The following is a 14,473-nucleotide window of genomic DNA, read 5'->3' on the forward strand; positions in this document are numbered from 1 at the left end:
ATAAAAAAAGAGCTTAAACATCATATTTCATGAAATTGATTATCAAGGAAAACTTCCTTGATATCCTAGAACCAGAGGGCAAAAAAGAAATTGAATATATTTGCCATTAGCCATCTGAAAGAGATCCCCAAAAGAAAATTCCCAAAACTATCATAGCCAAATTCCAGAGTTTGCAAGTCAAGGAGAAAATATTGCAAGTAGTCAGAAAGAAACAATTCAAATATTGTAGAACCACATTATTAAAACTTATATATTAAAGGATGAGGTGGTTTGGAATATGATATTCTAGAAGGCAAAGGAGCTAGGATTACCATAATTAAGAATCACCTATCCAGTCAAACGAAGCATAATCCTTCAGAAATGGAAATGTATATTTAATGAAAGAGTATTCCCCATGAAAAGTCCGAAGCTGAACAGTTAATGAGATTTTAAAATACAAGATTCAAGGGAAGCATAAAAAGGTAAACAGGAAAAACAAAACAAAGGATTCAATAAGGTTAAAATGTTACATTTCTACACAAGAAGATGATACTTGTAACTCTTAAGAACTTTATCACATTCTGGAGACAGTCCAAAGGGTTATAAAATTGTGTATGCTTTGACCCAGAAATACCAGTACTAGGTCTGCATCCCAAAGAGTTTTTTTTTTTAAAGGAAAAAGGCCTATTTGTGCAAAATATTTATAGCAGCTCTTTTTGTGTTGGCAAAGAAGTGGAAATTAAGGGGATACCCATCAATTGGGGAATGGCAGAACAAGGTGTGGTATATGACTGTAATGAAATACTACTGTGCTATAAGAAATGACAAGCAGGATGGTTTCCCAAAAACCTAGAAAGACTTATATGAACTGATGCAAAGTGAAGTGAGCAGAACAAAAATAATACTGTATATACTAACAGCAACATTATATGATGATCAACTGTGAAAGACTTAGCCATTTTCAGCAATACAATGATACAAAGGATTCATGATGAAGAATGTTATCTACCTCCAGAAAAAGAACTGACAGAATCTGAATGCACATCAAGGCATACTATTTTTCATTTTATTTTTCTTGTGTTTTTTTTGGGGGGGGTCTGTATTTTCTTTTACAACATGACTAATATAAAAAAAGCTTTCCATGATTGCACAGGTATAATGTATATTAAACTGCTTGCTGTCCCAGGAAAGGGGAATGGGAGAATGGGAAGGAGAATATTTGTAACTCAAATTTTGTTTAAAACAGGTTAAAAATTGTTTTTACATGCCATTGGGAAAAACAACACATTATTTAAAAATTAAAAAATAAAAATGTATATATACATAAAAATCTTTTTGTTCTATAAATTGAGATTTTGAAAGGTACTTAAAAAGAGAACTGAACATCAGGTTCATAAGAGGATGCTCTAATAAAATGTTATGAGAGTACAGTATTAATAACAATGGGAAACAACCATCTTAAAAGAAAATGTAGTGTTTTGGTTACACAATACAGAAGACACCTCTTATAGCTAGTCCTAGACCACAGGTGAATAACTCTTTTTCTACTGAAGGTCACTAGATCCAAAGGAAAAAGCAAGTAGGAGCCACATTTACTACATTCAGTAATTCTGTTTCATTCTGTTTTAATTTATTGTTCCACTTAGGTTCTTCAGACTTTTCAACATATAAAAAAACTTTCTGTTTTATGTTATGATCTCAGAGAGAATGAAGTTAAGTGAAACAAAAAAAAGAGGGATAAAACAGAAATGGCAAAGAAAGAGAAAACCATATAGTGAGAAGATGAAGCGAGAGGCAGAGAGATTTACATATCTAGCAGAAAATAAGAGAAAGAAAAAGAAAACACACAGAAACCTCCCTCTACATAGAAGCACACAAGAAAAACAAAAGGTACATAAAGGGGAACATGAAGATTTTTATGAGGTAACATCCCCATCTTTTGGTATTTTGAGATATTGCAGGTAGCATTTTTAAGGCAAGTTTGCAGCTATAGGCAAATGAAGACATCACCTCTTACTTAGTAAGGAGTACCACAAAAAGAACAAATTAAGTCAAGGACCAAAGATTTCTCATTCTTGTTCTATATATAATTGTTATTATTCTATGTATAATTGTTATTACTAGATAATCATCCCAAAAGATTTACAGTACTGAGCATGGCTAACTGAAATCATACTGTTAAAATGAATTTAAATACAATTAAAGCTTCATTTTTAATAATAATGATCATAAAAACGAAGATAAAATCAATAACAAAGATATAAACAATAAAATGATAATGTATCTCTGCCCAAGTTGGTAAAGCAAAAGTAGAAACTGTAGTAATATGTAGAAACATCAAAATATGTAATGGAGAAATATTAACATGTAGAAACAAAAAATGTACAAACAGGGGTGGCTAGGTGGCGCAGTGAGTAAAGAGCGCCGGCCCTGGAGTCAGGTGGACCCAGGATCGGTTCCGGCCTCAGATACTTAACACCCACACAAAAAAGAACTGGCCATGTAACCTTAGACAAGTTACTTAACCCAAACTGCTTTAAAAAAAAAAAGTAGAAACATCAAAAACAGTATCTCTTAGTAAACAGGTATCCATTATAAAAATAATACACTTAGATACCATTAAGTCAACAAAATATTGTAACTTGTAAATAAACTCCTCCTATCACAGTGAATTAGGACTAAGTTAGGATGAGAAATAAACAATGAAATAAAGGAGCAGCTACTAATTGTCCTACAAGGACAAAGCAAAAACACAAGATATCTTACCGTAATGCAGAGTAGACCCCCAAAGACAGAAATGAGTAATCAGGGTCATAGTATAGATATACAGATGACACACAGTGTGGAAGGACATCTATGACACCCACAGCAATTATTTTCCCATCCAGCCAATACTGTTGATGAAAAGATCCATAACCGTAGTCAGGTCCATTAGGAGGATTCTCTGCCTAAGGAAAAGCACAGCATCATATGAATATAATTGGAAAGTTCTGTCTTTCTATTAACATTATGAAAAGACAGAATGATTACATAATAACTGATCCTCCCCTAGTTCTTTATTTCACTCAAGTTAATGTGATTTCTGGCTTCTGCCCTTGACTCCTAATACTTAGCCCATTCACATTCTATGGTCCAAGTTAATTACTTTTTTTTTTCACCTCTATCAAGATTCACTGCCATAATTCCACATAAGTATAAAATATTTAACTCATATGCTTTTTAATTAGGTGCAGAACTTTGTTTTGTATGCTTATTTTGTCAATTATTAAGTTTATATTTTTTTTAAATTACCACCAGAAAACATTACATTTTAAATTACAATTCTAATAAATAGTAAATTATAGTTCTTTGGTTCCATGTGATGGGCAGAGGAGAAAGAGAAGAGAGAAAAAAATATACAAAGGGGAGAAAAGGTAGGAAGAAACAGAAGAAAATAACACAAGTAAAGGGAGATTGGGGAGCTCAGTAAGCTATGGATCATATCAATAGAGGCAGGAAAAGCTTTTGACAAAATGCAATCCTGACTCAGACGTTCAGCAACTGTTTGACCCTGGGCAAGTCATTTAACCAAAGAAATTGGTGGAGCCTTCCTTAAAATACATAATATCTATCTAAAACTAAGACTAAACAATATCTATAATAGGAATAAATTAAAAGCCTTCCCAATAACACATTAAGTGTGAAGCAAGGCTGTCTGTTATCAGCACTATTATTCAATATTGTATTAGAAATGCTAGCCTTAGAAAGAGACAAGAAAAGACACTGAAGAAATAAGAATAGGGCACGAGGAAAGAAAACAATTACTGCAACAGATATGATGTATACTCAGAGAATCCTAGAGAATAAACTAAAAAACTGAAACAATTAACAACTTCAGAAAAGTTCCAGGATATAAAATAAATCCACATAAATTATTAGCATTTCTATATATTACCAACAAAACCCAAGAGGAAGAGACAGAAAAAGAAATTCTATTTAAAATAACTGCAGACAATATAAAATACTTCAAAATCTACCTGCCAAGAAAAACAGATTTCACATAAACAAAGGAAAGAAAAAAGGAAAAAGGAATGACGGGAGGGAGGGAAAAATAAGTTATGAGGTCAGAATTAGAATAATAATTACTAATAACTGTAACATTACTTTAATGATGATAAACTCTTCAAAGTGCTTTTTTATCCACTGAACTTTTAAGTTCTGATGAACTTCTCATAGTAACCTCTGTTGGTAGATCTTTGCCATGATCCTAAAGCCTTTGTAAGCTCTCCCTAGAAAAGTATCATCCATTCCAAGTATATTCCAGGCAGTTTTAGCAACCAAAATGACATTGATTCAAGACTAGAGGTTTTCTATTTTTGCCCAATGGGTATCAGAAACCACATTCACCTGGAGTTTACAGTAGAGTTTAAATCTGAAGGACCACATTAAAAACGAAAAGGAAAATACTTTTAAAATTTGTTACCAATTGATTTTTGAAAGGCAAAAATAAGAATATGTAGCCACTTTTAACGTTTACTCTATAACCTTAAATTATACTATGGAAGAAAATGTCTTGCTCTGATTTTCCACTCCCATTGCTCACATGCATACAGACACATCTCTCCTTGTGGGTTCAGTCCTGTATACATTGTGAAGTTAATTCTATTTGATTCTGAGGGGTAGAAGAAAAAGACAAGTACAAGAAAAATATAGGAAGCCCCTCTCTCACCCTGAAAGCATTTAGTGATGTATAATATATTTTAATAGCTGGTGACTGAGTTATTGCTCTGATCTTTGCATATCTATTCTGAATTCCTGAAACCTGCTTTAAATACTTGTTTCTTCAAGACTCAGCACCATTTTGTAATAAGTGCCCTCTCCCAGAGGTAGCTAGGTAGTGCAGTGGATAGAGTACTGAGCCTGGAATCAGAAGACCTGAGCTCAAATCCTGACTTAGACATTTACCAACTATTTGACCCTAGGCAAGTCATCTAAGCTCTAAGTTTCCTTAACTGTAAAATGGGGATAATAATAGCACATATTATCTCTGCTTCTTGGCTTCCCAACAGCTAAAACTCCACCTTCAAAAGGAAGTCTTTCTAATCCTTCTTAATTTTAGTCCCTTTCCTCTGTTGATTATTTCCAATTTGTCCTCTATATAATTTGTACATAGTTGCTTGAATGTTGTCTACTCCAAGACTGTGAGCTCCTTGACAGCAGTGAATGACTCTTATCTTTTTTTATATCTGCAGCACCTAGCACAGTGCCTGGTATAAACTTTTTTTGTTGTTTTTTTTTTGTTTTTTGCCTGGTATATACTTAATAAATGTTTATTGAATGACCACTTCCTAGAGTTGCTTTGAAGATCAAATGAAATAATATTTGCCTTGTCCCTGGCATAAAGCAGGAGCTTAATAAATGCTTGTTTCCTTCTTTGCTTTCTTTCTCGAATGATCTTGTATTATTTGCTTACTTGTTAATGTTATATCCTGAGTAGCATGTATGCTCCGCTCCATGAGGGCATGGTTTGTTTCTCATCTTTTTTTACATTTTATTTTTTTAGTATCTCTAGTGCCTACTACAATGTCCTAGATGAACAAGGTGCTTCATAAATACTTAATTGAAGTCAATTTCAAATCAGAGGTCAAACCTTTTGTCTGTCTGGACATAAGGTACTTTATTATTTCTTGTTGTAGTTGATTTCTCTGGCCCACTCAACCTGTTACGTGTCAGCCTTCTCTCCATGTACCCTAACTCCTGGGCCAGTCCAGTTTTGTCATCACTAAAATTCCAGAATGTAATAAAATTGCTTTCTCTTCCCTATCCTTGCCACTCCCCAATTAGAGACTACTGGAATATCACTAACAGGATAGCAATTGAGGAGTCCTATGTGCATAAAACCTAATTAGAAAGGATTCAGTAATTTTTTATTATTCAGTAATATTTTCTTAGCTATTCCTATCTAAGAAAATAGCCATCTGCTTCCAAATTAACAGAATGCAAGCTGTAAACAGGACAATTTAGGTTTGATGTGTAAGAAAATCTTCCTGAAATTTAGACTACCTAAAAGTGAAATTAACTGCTTTAAGAGGTACTGAACTGAGTTCATTACTGGAACTTGTAAGCAGAGGCTGCATCGCTATTTATAAAGTATTTTATAATAGGGTACCGCTGCCCTAGCCAAATATATAATAATTCTTGACAAAACCAGACATATCAGAGAGTAAAGAAAAACAAACAGAAGTATATGATTCAAAAGGGAATTGGGTATTATAAAATTTAACCGTGACATATTTTAAATGACTACAATTTTCTTAAGTGCTAATAAAATCTTGAGTATACTCCTATTCCTAAAAAACCTGAATGTCTTCAAATATATAATAGGAAACAAACAAGTTCGTTTACTCATACTAAATTTTACCAAATAAAAACAGATTACTAAGGAGACTTTCTGAGACTAGAGTAATGAAATTTCCAAACTAAAAATAATAATTCAGGAAAAGTAATCATTGAAATGAATGGAGACAGAGATAAGCTGTCAGCTCACACTGTGCAAGGAGAGGGCATGCTAGGAAAAAAAACCCTAAGAAGCCAAGACCTGAGATTATTTTTTAATAATTTTAAATTATTCAACAACTTGTACTTGGAATATGATACAAAGATTCATTAAATCAAGCGTATATCTGAAAACTGATTTATTCAACAAATGTTTCTTGAATGTCTCCCGTGTGTCTATATAATATTTTTCATTGTCAATATACCTTAATTTCCTTGCCTGGGATATGTTCTCCCAAGTAGAGGCAACTACACAGTCATAAACATTAAATGCTCCCTTCAAGAGCTCATTTACCCAGATTTTTCCACACAATCTGGTCTCCCTGCTTCATTTCTCTAATGTCATTGTTTTATTCTCTTGAATCTAAGTGTAAACAATCTACCTCCCCTTGAGACTTATTTTCTGCCATATAATTTAGTTTAAATCTAGGGACTTTGCCTAACAGAAAGAGTCCTGGATATGAAGTCCAAACACATGAGTATGAGTCATGGTTCTTCTAATTACTTCTTATCAGTAAGGTGCAATACTGGATAAGTAACTAACTTCTCTGAACCTGTCCCTTGTATATGAGAATCTGAATTAAATGAAGGTACTCTACATTTTAAATCCTGAAACATGTCTATTGCTACCATACCTTTTTACAGTTGTAAAATGCTCAAGTTATAATCTTTAACTATTTTATAACATAATCAATGTTGGCTGATTGTGCACCCCACACCAACAAATAAGTACTTTGACATCAGAAATAATAAAAATAAATGTTAGCCAATGTGAGATTATATTAATTCAGAGAAAGAAATGATCACTGTAGGCCGAGACAGCTATCAGCAGCATCAATGAAGAACATGGCAGTAAAAAATGGAAGAACTTTCAAAGGATATAAAAAGCATAACAAGTTTCGAAACAGGAACATAACTAAGCATATACTGGAAAGAATTAAGGACGTTAGGCTGACTGGAACACTGGGTTCTTGTTCTAGGTTCCTATTTTCTTGACAGAAAAACTGGAACCCTCTAGGATTCTAACATAAAAGAATACACTATGCTTAATGATAGGGAAATCTTCTCTCAACTAGTCTCTAAGCTGATTATTGCATATTTCTTTTTTAAAAATCAACATGAGGACAATTTTGTAAAAGCTATTTTCCACAAATTCAAGCATTTATCACTGAATACTATGCAAAAATGTTTATGATAATTTAGGTAATAAAATCAACCAAGTATAATCTCCCTTGTGGAATTAATTTTTTCATTATAAACCATTTTATAAAAGCTACTGACTTTACTAATTATCTAATAACCAAGTCCAGTACAAATTTATGTTAAGTAATCTTTACTGGACCCTCACTGTGGCAGGGCATTTATAATTCCCTAAATTATTCACTATCCCATTCACCACAGTGGCTTCCCCAAATCTTGTCTTCTTCAAATTACCCATAGCTCCCCTTCATCTTATCCTTTTAGCTAAAAAACAGTGTCTCAATTTTCACTGAAAAAAACAATTAGGTCATTTGCCAAGCTTCCTCCTCTTCCCTCCTCATCTCACATAACTCAGACTCCGTCCCCTATTATCTGCACCTTCACTCCTGTCTCACGTGAAGAGGTGGCCTTTATCTTTGCCAAGACAAACCCCACAACATGCACAAATAATTCCATTTCATCCCATCTTCTCCAGCAGACTGCTCCCTCTATTATCCCCACTCATTCACTAATCTTCAATCTCTGTCTACTGGATGTTTCTCTAATGCAGCCCATGTCTCCCCCATCCTCAAAAAACTCCTCACTTGATCCTTCATCCATCTCTGCTAGCTATCATCTTATACCTCTCCTCACTTTTATGGCTAAACTCTTTGAGAAGGCCATCTACAGGGGTGGCTACGTGGCACAGTGAATAGAGCACTGGCCCTGCAGTCAGGAGGACCTGAGTTCAAATCTGACCTCAGACACTTGAAACACTTACTAGCCGTGTGACTCTGGGCAAGTCACTTAACCCCAATTGCCCTCCAAAAAGCAAATAAATAAATGAATGAATGAATAGGAGGCCATCTACAATAGGAGTCTTCATTTCTTTCCTCATTCTCTTCCTAACTCTCTACAGTTTGGCTTCTAACCTTAACCAAATCAGCCCCAATTTCTCTCCTTACCCCTAAGCCCATAATTCCAATGCCTATTAGATATCTCAAACTGCATATCCCATAGACATCTTAAACTCTTAAACTCAACATGTCCTAAACTGAATTCATTAGCTGTCCCCCCAAACCCTTCCTAACACTTCCCTATTAAGGGCACTACCATCCTCCTAGTCACCCAGGCTCAAAACCTAGGGGTCATCCTTGATTTCTCACTGCTCCCCCCCACCCATATCTAATCTTTTGACAAGCACTACTGATTTTACCTTTATAACATCTCCAGGGGCAGCTAGATAGTACAGTGATAAAGCACCAGCCCTGAAGTCAGGAGGACCTGAGTTCAAATGTGATCAGATATTTGACACTTACTAGTTGTCTGACCCTGAGCAAGTAACTTAGCCCTAACTGCCTCACCAAAAAAAAAAAAAAACCATCTCTAGTATACTCTGACATAATGCATAAGTTGAATATGTTACCCCACTATGCAGACTGTAATGAACTAATGACTAAACTTTTTTTTTTTTTTGCTTTTTGGAGGGGGGAAGGCAGGGCAATTGGGGTTAAATGACTCGCCCAAGGTCACATGGCTGGCAAGCATTAAGTGTCTGAGACTGCATTTGAACTCAGGTCCTCCTGAATCCAGGGCCAGTGCTCTATTCACTGTGCCACCTAGCTGTCCCTAATGCCTGAACTTTTAATAGCTTGCTGGCTTACCTCTCCACTTCAAACCTCTCCACACTTTAATCCATCCTCCACTCAAGCTATTAAATTGATCTTCCAAAAGTCCCGGTCTGACAGTCTGACCATGTCACCTCCCCTAATTCAATAAACTCCAATGGCTCCCCATCACCCCTGAAATCAAATATGAAATGCTCTAGTTTTTAAAGCACTTCACAATCTGGCCCCTTCCTACCTTTACAATATTTTTATTCCTTACTCTGTGATACAATACTGACCAACTTAAACAAAAAACTCCATCTCCCCAGACCAGGTATTTTCACTGATTATACTCCCATGCATGGAATTCTCGCCCTATCTCCATCTCCTAGCTTCCTCAGCTTCCTTCAAGTACCAGTTAAAATCGTACCTTTTTACAAAAAGCTTTTCCCAATACTCCTCTAATGTTAGTGACTTCTCTCAGCTCAATATATCAAACTTATCCAGTATATAGCTTATTCTGTTCAATTGTTTGTATGCTGTCTACCCCATTAAACTGTGAGTTCTTTGAAAGTGTAGATTGTCTTTTGACCTTTTTATTCTTAATCCCCAGGGTTTAGCACAGGGCTTGGTATAAAGCAGTCATGTAATAAATGCTTCTTGACTGACTAACTGATCCTGGAGATATATTTTTATCCAGTAAGGTGCTATAAGAGCTTCAATAAAGGGAGGCTAGGTGGCTCAGTGAATAGAGCACAAGCCTTGGAGTCAGGAGGACCTGAATTCAAATCTCACCTCAGACACAAAACAAAAACTGCCCTACCTTACCCCCTCCAAAAAGTTAAAAAAAAAAAAAAGAGCCTCAACATTATTTAGAGTTACTGTCAAATATTTTAATCTTTTTTTTTTTTTTCAGGTAAAAAGGATAGCTATAACAGGTTCATAGGAATCAGGACAAACTAGAACAGAGAATGGAAATAATCTCTACTATAATAACATATGTGTGCAACTGATATATTCCAGAAGGCATGAACATGGGTCATCCCTGAAGATATCCATAAAAGCTGTCATTAAATTTAGGTTTGTTAAATCAATGTCTATCCATCAACCTCAAGTAGAATTCTTACTTAAGTATAATCTCTTATAATCCAAAGCACCTTGGGAAGATCTGTATGAATTGCCCCACAGTCAAGTCACAAGAACTCAAAGGCTAATTCACAGAATATCTACAATAATATAAAAGCAAACAGCATTGAAAGACTTCAGAACTCTGATGAATACAGTGTGGTGAATTAAAGGCACAGAATGAGACATTTATTTTCAGATATGGCTAACTGTTCATTTGTTTTGCTTGACTATGCTTATTTCTTTGGGGGGAAAGAGGAGTAAAGGGGAAAGAATCACTGGTGCCAATGATTTTTTTTTTTAACAGTTTTGTGAAACTTTTTTTTTTCCTTTGGAGGACAACTGGGGTTAAATAACTTGCCCAAGGTTACACGTGTGTGTGTGTGTGTGTGTGTGTGTGTGTGTGTGTGTGAAGGCCAGAACCAAACTCCGGGGTTGGCACTTTACTCACTACGCCACTTAGCCTCCCCCACCATCATTAAACATTTTTACATGTTATCTTACTCATTAGCAATATTTCAAACTTTGAAATTTCAAAATAGCAATATTTCAAAATTTAAAAAAAAGGAAAAATGTATGAAAATTTCAAAGGAATAAATAATTAAAAAAATAAATTAAATAAATAAATAAAGTAAAGGAATAATAAATAAGGGAACAGGGAGATAAAAATACAAAGAAGAATTATAAAACCTGTGTAAATTGTAAACCAATAAATTCCTTGGAATAAATCTAAAACTATTCAGTCACCTCTTAAAGGCCCAGAACAGTGACAATTTCTTATCAACCCATATTCTGTAACACATTACTTGCACACCTGTCAATTACAAATATGTTATCAGAAAGCAAACTGAAATTATCTCAAAATAAACACTGCACATAATGAGCTATCAAAGTTGTACTTAAACAACACCTATTGGATCCACTATCAAACTAGAAGTAATAGCAGTAACATTTTAAAATTTAGAAAACTTAATCTACTTGGGAAAAAATCAAGGTTGCATATTTTACACATTATTTTATTTTTCTTCTATTTAACTCCTTTTATAGGCTCACAATAAACCTTTCATAAAAAATAAATCAATCAACAATTTTCTACATGCCAAACACTGTACTAAGCACCAGGGATACTGACAAAAATAGAAGAGGCCTTGACCTCAAGGAATTTACATTCTAACCAGGGAGACAACATGAACATATAATAATATATACAGAATACATACAAAATTAATATAAGGCTTTTTTGGGAAGGGAGGCACACAAAGCTGAAGGGATATAGAAAGGATTCATTAGAAGGTGGTTCTTGAATAGGTTCTTAAGAAAACCAGCGATTCCAAGAGTCAGCAGTAAAGAAAAAATGCATTTCAAGCATGAGGGACAGGCAATGAAAAGACAGACAGGGGACAGTGTTTATATATATATATATATATATATATATATTTTAATAGCAAACAGACAAATATGGCTGGTCTGCTAATAGATTACATGAAGGGGAGTAACTTGTAAGAAAATTGGAAAGGTAGGAATGGGAAAGGCAGTTAAGAGCATTAAATTCTAAACAGAGAAGTTTATTGCTGATCCTAGAGCCAAGAGGGAACCAATGGAGTTAATGAGGAAGAAGGTGACATGGTCACACTGCATTTTAGGAAAATCAATTTGACAATTATGTTAAGGATTGATTAGGGTGAGCAAATACTTGAGTTAGGTAAACCAAAGTGAAGATTACTATAATATCTGAAAGAGAGGTGAAAAGGGCCTACTTCATGAATAGAGAGAAGGGGATATATAGGAGGGAGGGTGTGGAAGTGGAAATGACAAGACACAGCAACTCATAGGATATATGAGGTATGGGAGAATGAGGACTCAAAACTGACAAGGAGGTTACACTGAAAGTAACCTGGGAGATCAGAAAAACGATAGAGCTCTCAACATAAATGGGAAGTTCAGAAGAGGTTTAGAGGGAAAAAGAATGTAATAACACCTACAATGAATACTGCAGTCCCTGCTCACCCCCAAAATGAAAAAGAAGTCAAAATCAGCGTTCTTGCAAGTCACTTTCGAGGAACTAGAGTCAAGGGCTGTCTGCTGCAACAACAAGGGACAAGTGGTGTGATGGCATGGGAAAACCTGGCTTAAAATTTTTCTCTTCAACTCTTGTCCTCATACTAAGGGACTTCAACACATACTGATTCTCCCTTAAATACCCTGACTATTCAGTTACTCGATGTACTCACCATCTCCCAGGAGTTACTCCTTCACCCGACCTCAGTAACACACAAAAATGGTCATACCCTTGATTTCATCATTACCCACAAACGTACCACCTTTATATTCAAGAATTCTGGAATTCTCTTCTCCAAACATCTTCTATTGGCTTTCCATCTCTCCCTCTGTCTTCCCTTATATAATCCTACTCTTTATCCATGACTGTGACCACCAATCCTTTGAACCCTCGATTTTCTCACAGGCCTTCTCTCCTGCACTAGCAACTTTCTCCTCTTCTTATTATCTTTACTCCTTGGTGAACCAATACAACTCTACACTATCCTCCTCTTCTAAATTTCTAGTCCCCTCTTATCACAAATTATGCCCAGTCAAGCTCCAACCTTAGATCACTCCCACCATTCATCACCTTCGCTCCTGCTGAACAAAAGTGGAGAAAATCATGTTAGTTTGAAGATCTTCCCTGCTCCTTAATAAACCTAAGGGAATTTGAAGACCTTCCCTGCTTTGAAAATATACTCTGCCCCCCTAATAGGCTGAATATAGTCATATGGAGCCTGTGGTAGGAGGAGTTTGATGAAGGGTACAGCAACACCCACAGGAAGCTGGGAGTCAGAACAGCTAGACAGTGGGAAAAGAGAGGATGGCAGGCAAGCACAGTTAGGCTTGTGAGTAAAAGTTGGTTTGTGGGAAGGCTAAGGAATTCTGTGGCTCGGCCTTCCCGGAAGCCATGGTGGCATATTGGAGACAGGCTGGACTCAGCTATATCCAATATTCCTAGATCTGTGCAAAAGCAGTAAGAGATGCACTGAAGACTGAATTCAAAGCAAATGCTGAAAAAGTTTCTGGCAGCAGTGTAAAAATAGTGAAAGTTAAAAAGGAGTAATGTAACCTGACAAATGCTACATTTTCAAAGTGAAGCTTTTCAGTTATATGTTATGGCAGATTGGAAACTGTCTCACTTGTTTTGCTTTTGAGAGGAAAACACCTGTCTCTGTAGATGGATATGCCAATAAACTAAGCCCTGATTCAATATAAAAAAAAAAAAAAGAATTCTGTGGCTCTCTGTGCTGTTGTGGCTTAATATGTTCTTTGCTACTATGATGGTTTTGGGATAAGGTTTTCTGGTATCTGAAAAAATGTTTTGTTTCTGTCTTTTGTATGGAGAGTCTGTTATAGTTTGTGACTAAGCACCATGCAAGTATATTTATAGTGATCATGAGTGCTGTGAATATTGCATTGGTCCTACACTGTTCAGACTGGGTCCACTAACATTTATGTTACATAACCTCAACTGGGCCCTCACTGCTGCTAGTTAATACCACTATGTCTCCCTTATCAATTCACTATTCCACTCTCCACAGTGACTTTTCCAAGCCTTTTCATCCTTCCTCAAACCTCTTATAGTTCCCTCTCCCCCAACTCTCTGAGCTAAAACCTCTATTTCAAATTTTACAGAAAAAATGGAGGCTACTGGCCATGAACTCCCTCTTCTCCCCTCTTCCTCATTTCCTATCACTCTTGCCATTCTCTCCTCCATCACCTCTGTCTCACATGGTGAAGTGACCTTATTCTTTACCAAGGTTAACCCTTCTGCCTGTTCAATTAATTCCATCACATCCCATCTCCTCCAATAAATTGCCCCCGCCATCTTATCTCTCCTTTATTTTCAATCTCTTCTCTATTGGCTCATTTTCTACTGCCTACAAAATACGGATCTCACCTATCCTGAAAGAACCTGATCCTCCTATATCTCCTATCGTCTTATTTCTCTTCTGTCTTTGGTGCCTAAACTCCTTGAAAAGGTCATCAACAACAGGTGCCTTCAC

At 35.7% G+C, this 14,473-nt stretch overlaps 1 protein-coding gene across 12 annotated transcripts in view; it reads right to left on the reverse strand.

Moving 5' to 3' along the window:
• Positions 1 to 14,473, reverse strand: part of ATE1 (arginyltransferase 1) — a 227,633-nt gene that overhangs the window by 116,221 nt on the left and 96,939 nt on the right. For 10 of the 12 annotated variants that reach the window (XM_069099112.1, XM_069099122.1, XM_069099120.1 and 7 more), the window contains one exon: positions 2,746 to 2,927. The exons of the other annotated variants lie outside the window; for them this stretch is intronic. In XM_069099112.1, coding sequence (XP_068955213.1) covers positions 2,746 to 2,927 — 182 coding nt within the window. The remainder of the gene's footprint in view (positions 1 to 2,745; positions 2,928 to 14,473) is intronic. 12 annotated transcript variants of the gene reach the window in all.

The sequence above is a fragment of the Petaurus breviceps genome, unplaced genomic scaffold (genome assembly GCF_028583685.1).
Source record: "Petaurus breviceps papuanus isolate PSGF00001 unplaced genomic scaffold, PetGlider_PUasm1.0 37, whole genome shotgun sequence".
In the NCBI taxonomy this organism is placed as follows: Eukaryota; Metazoa; Chordata; class Mammalia; order Diprotodontia; family Petauridae; genus Petaurus; species Petaurus breviceps.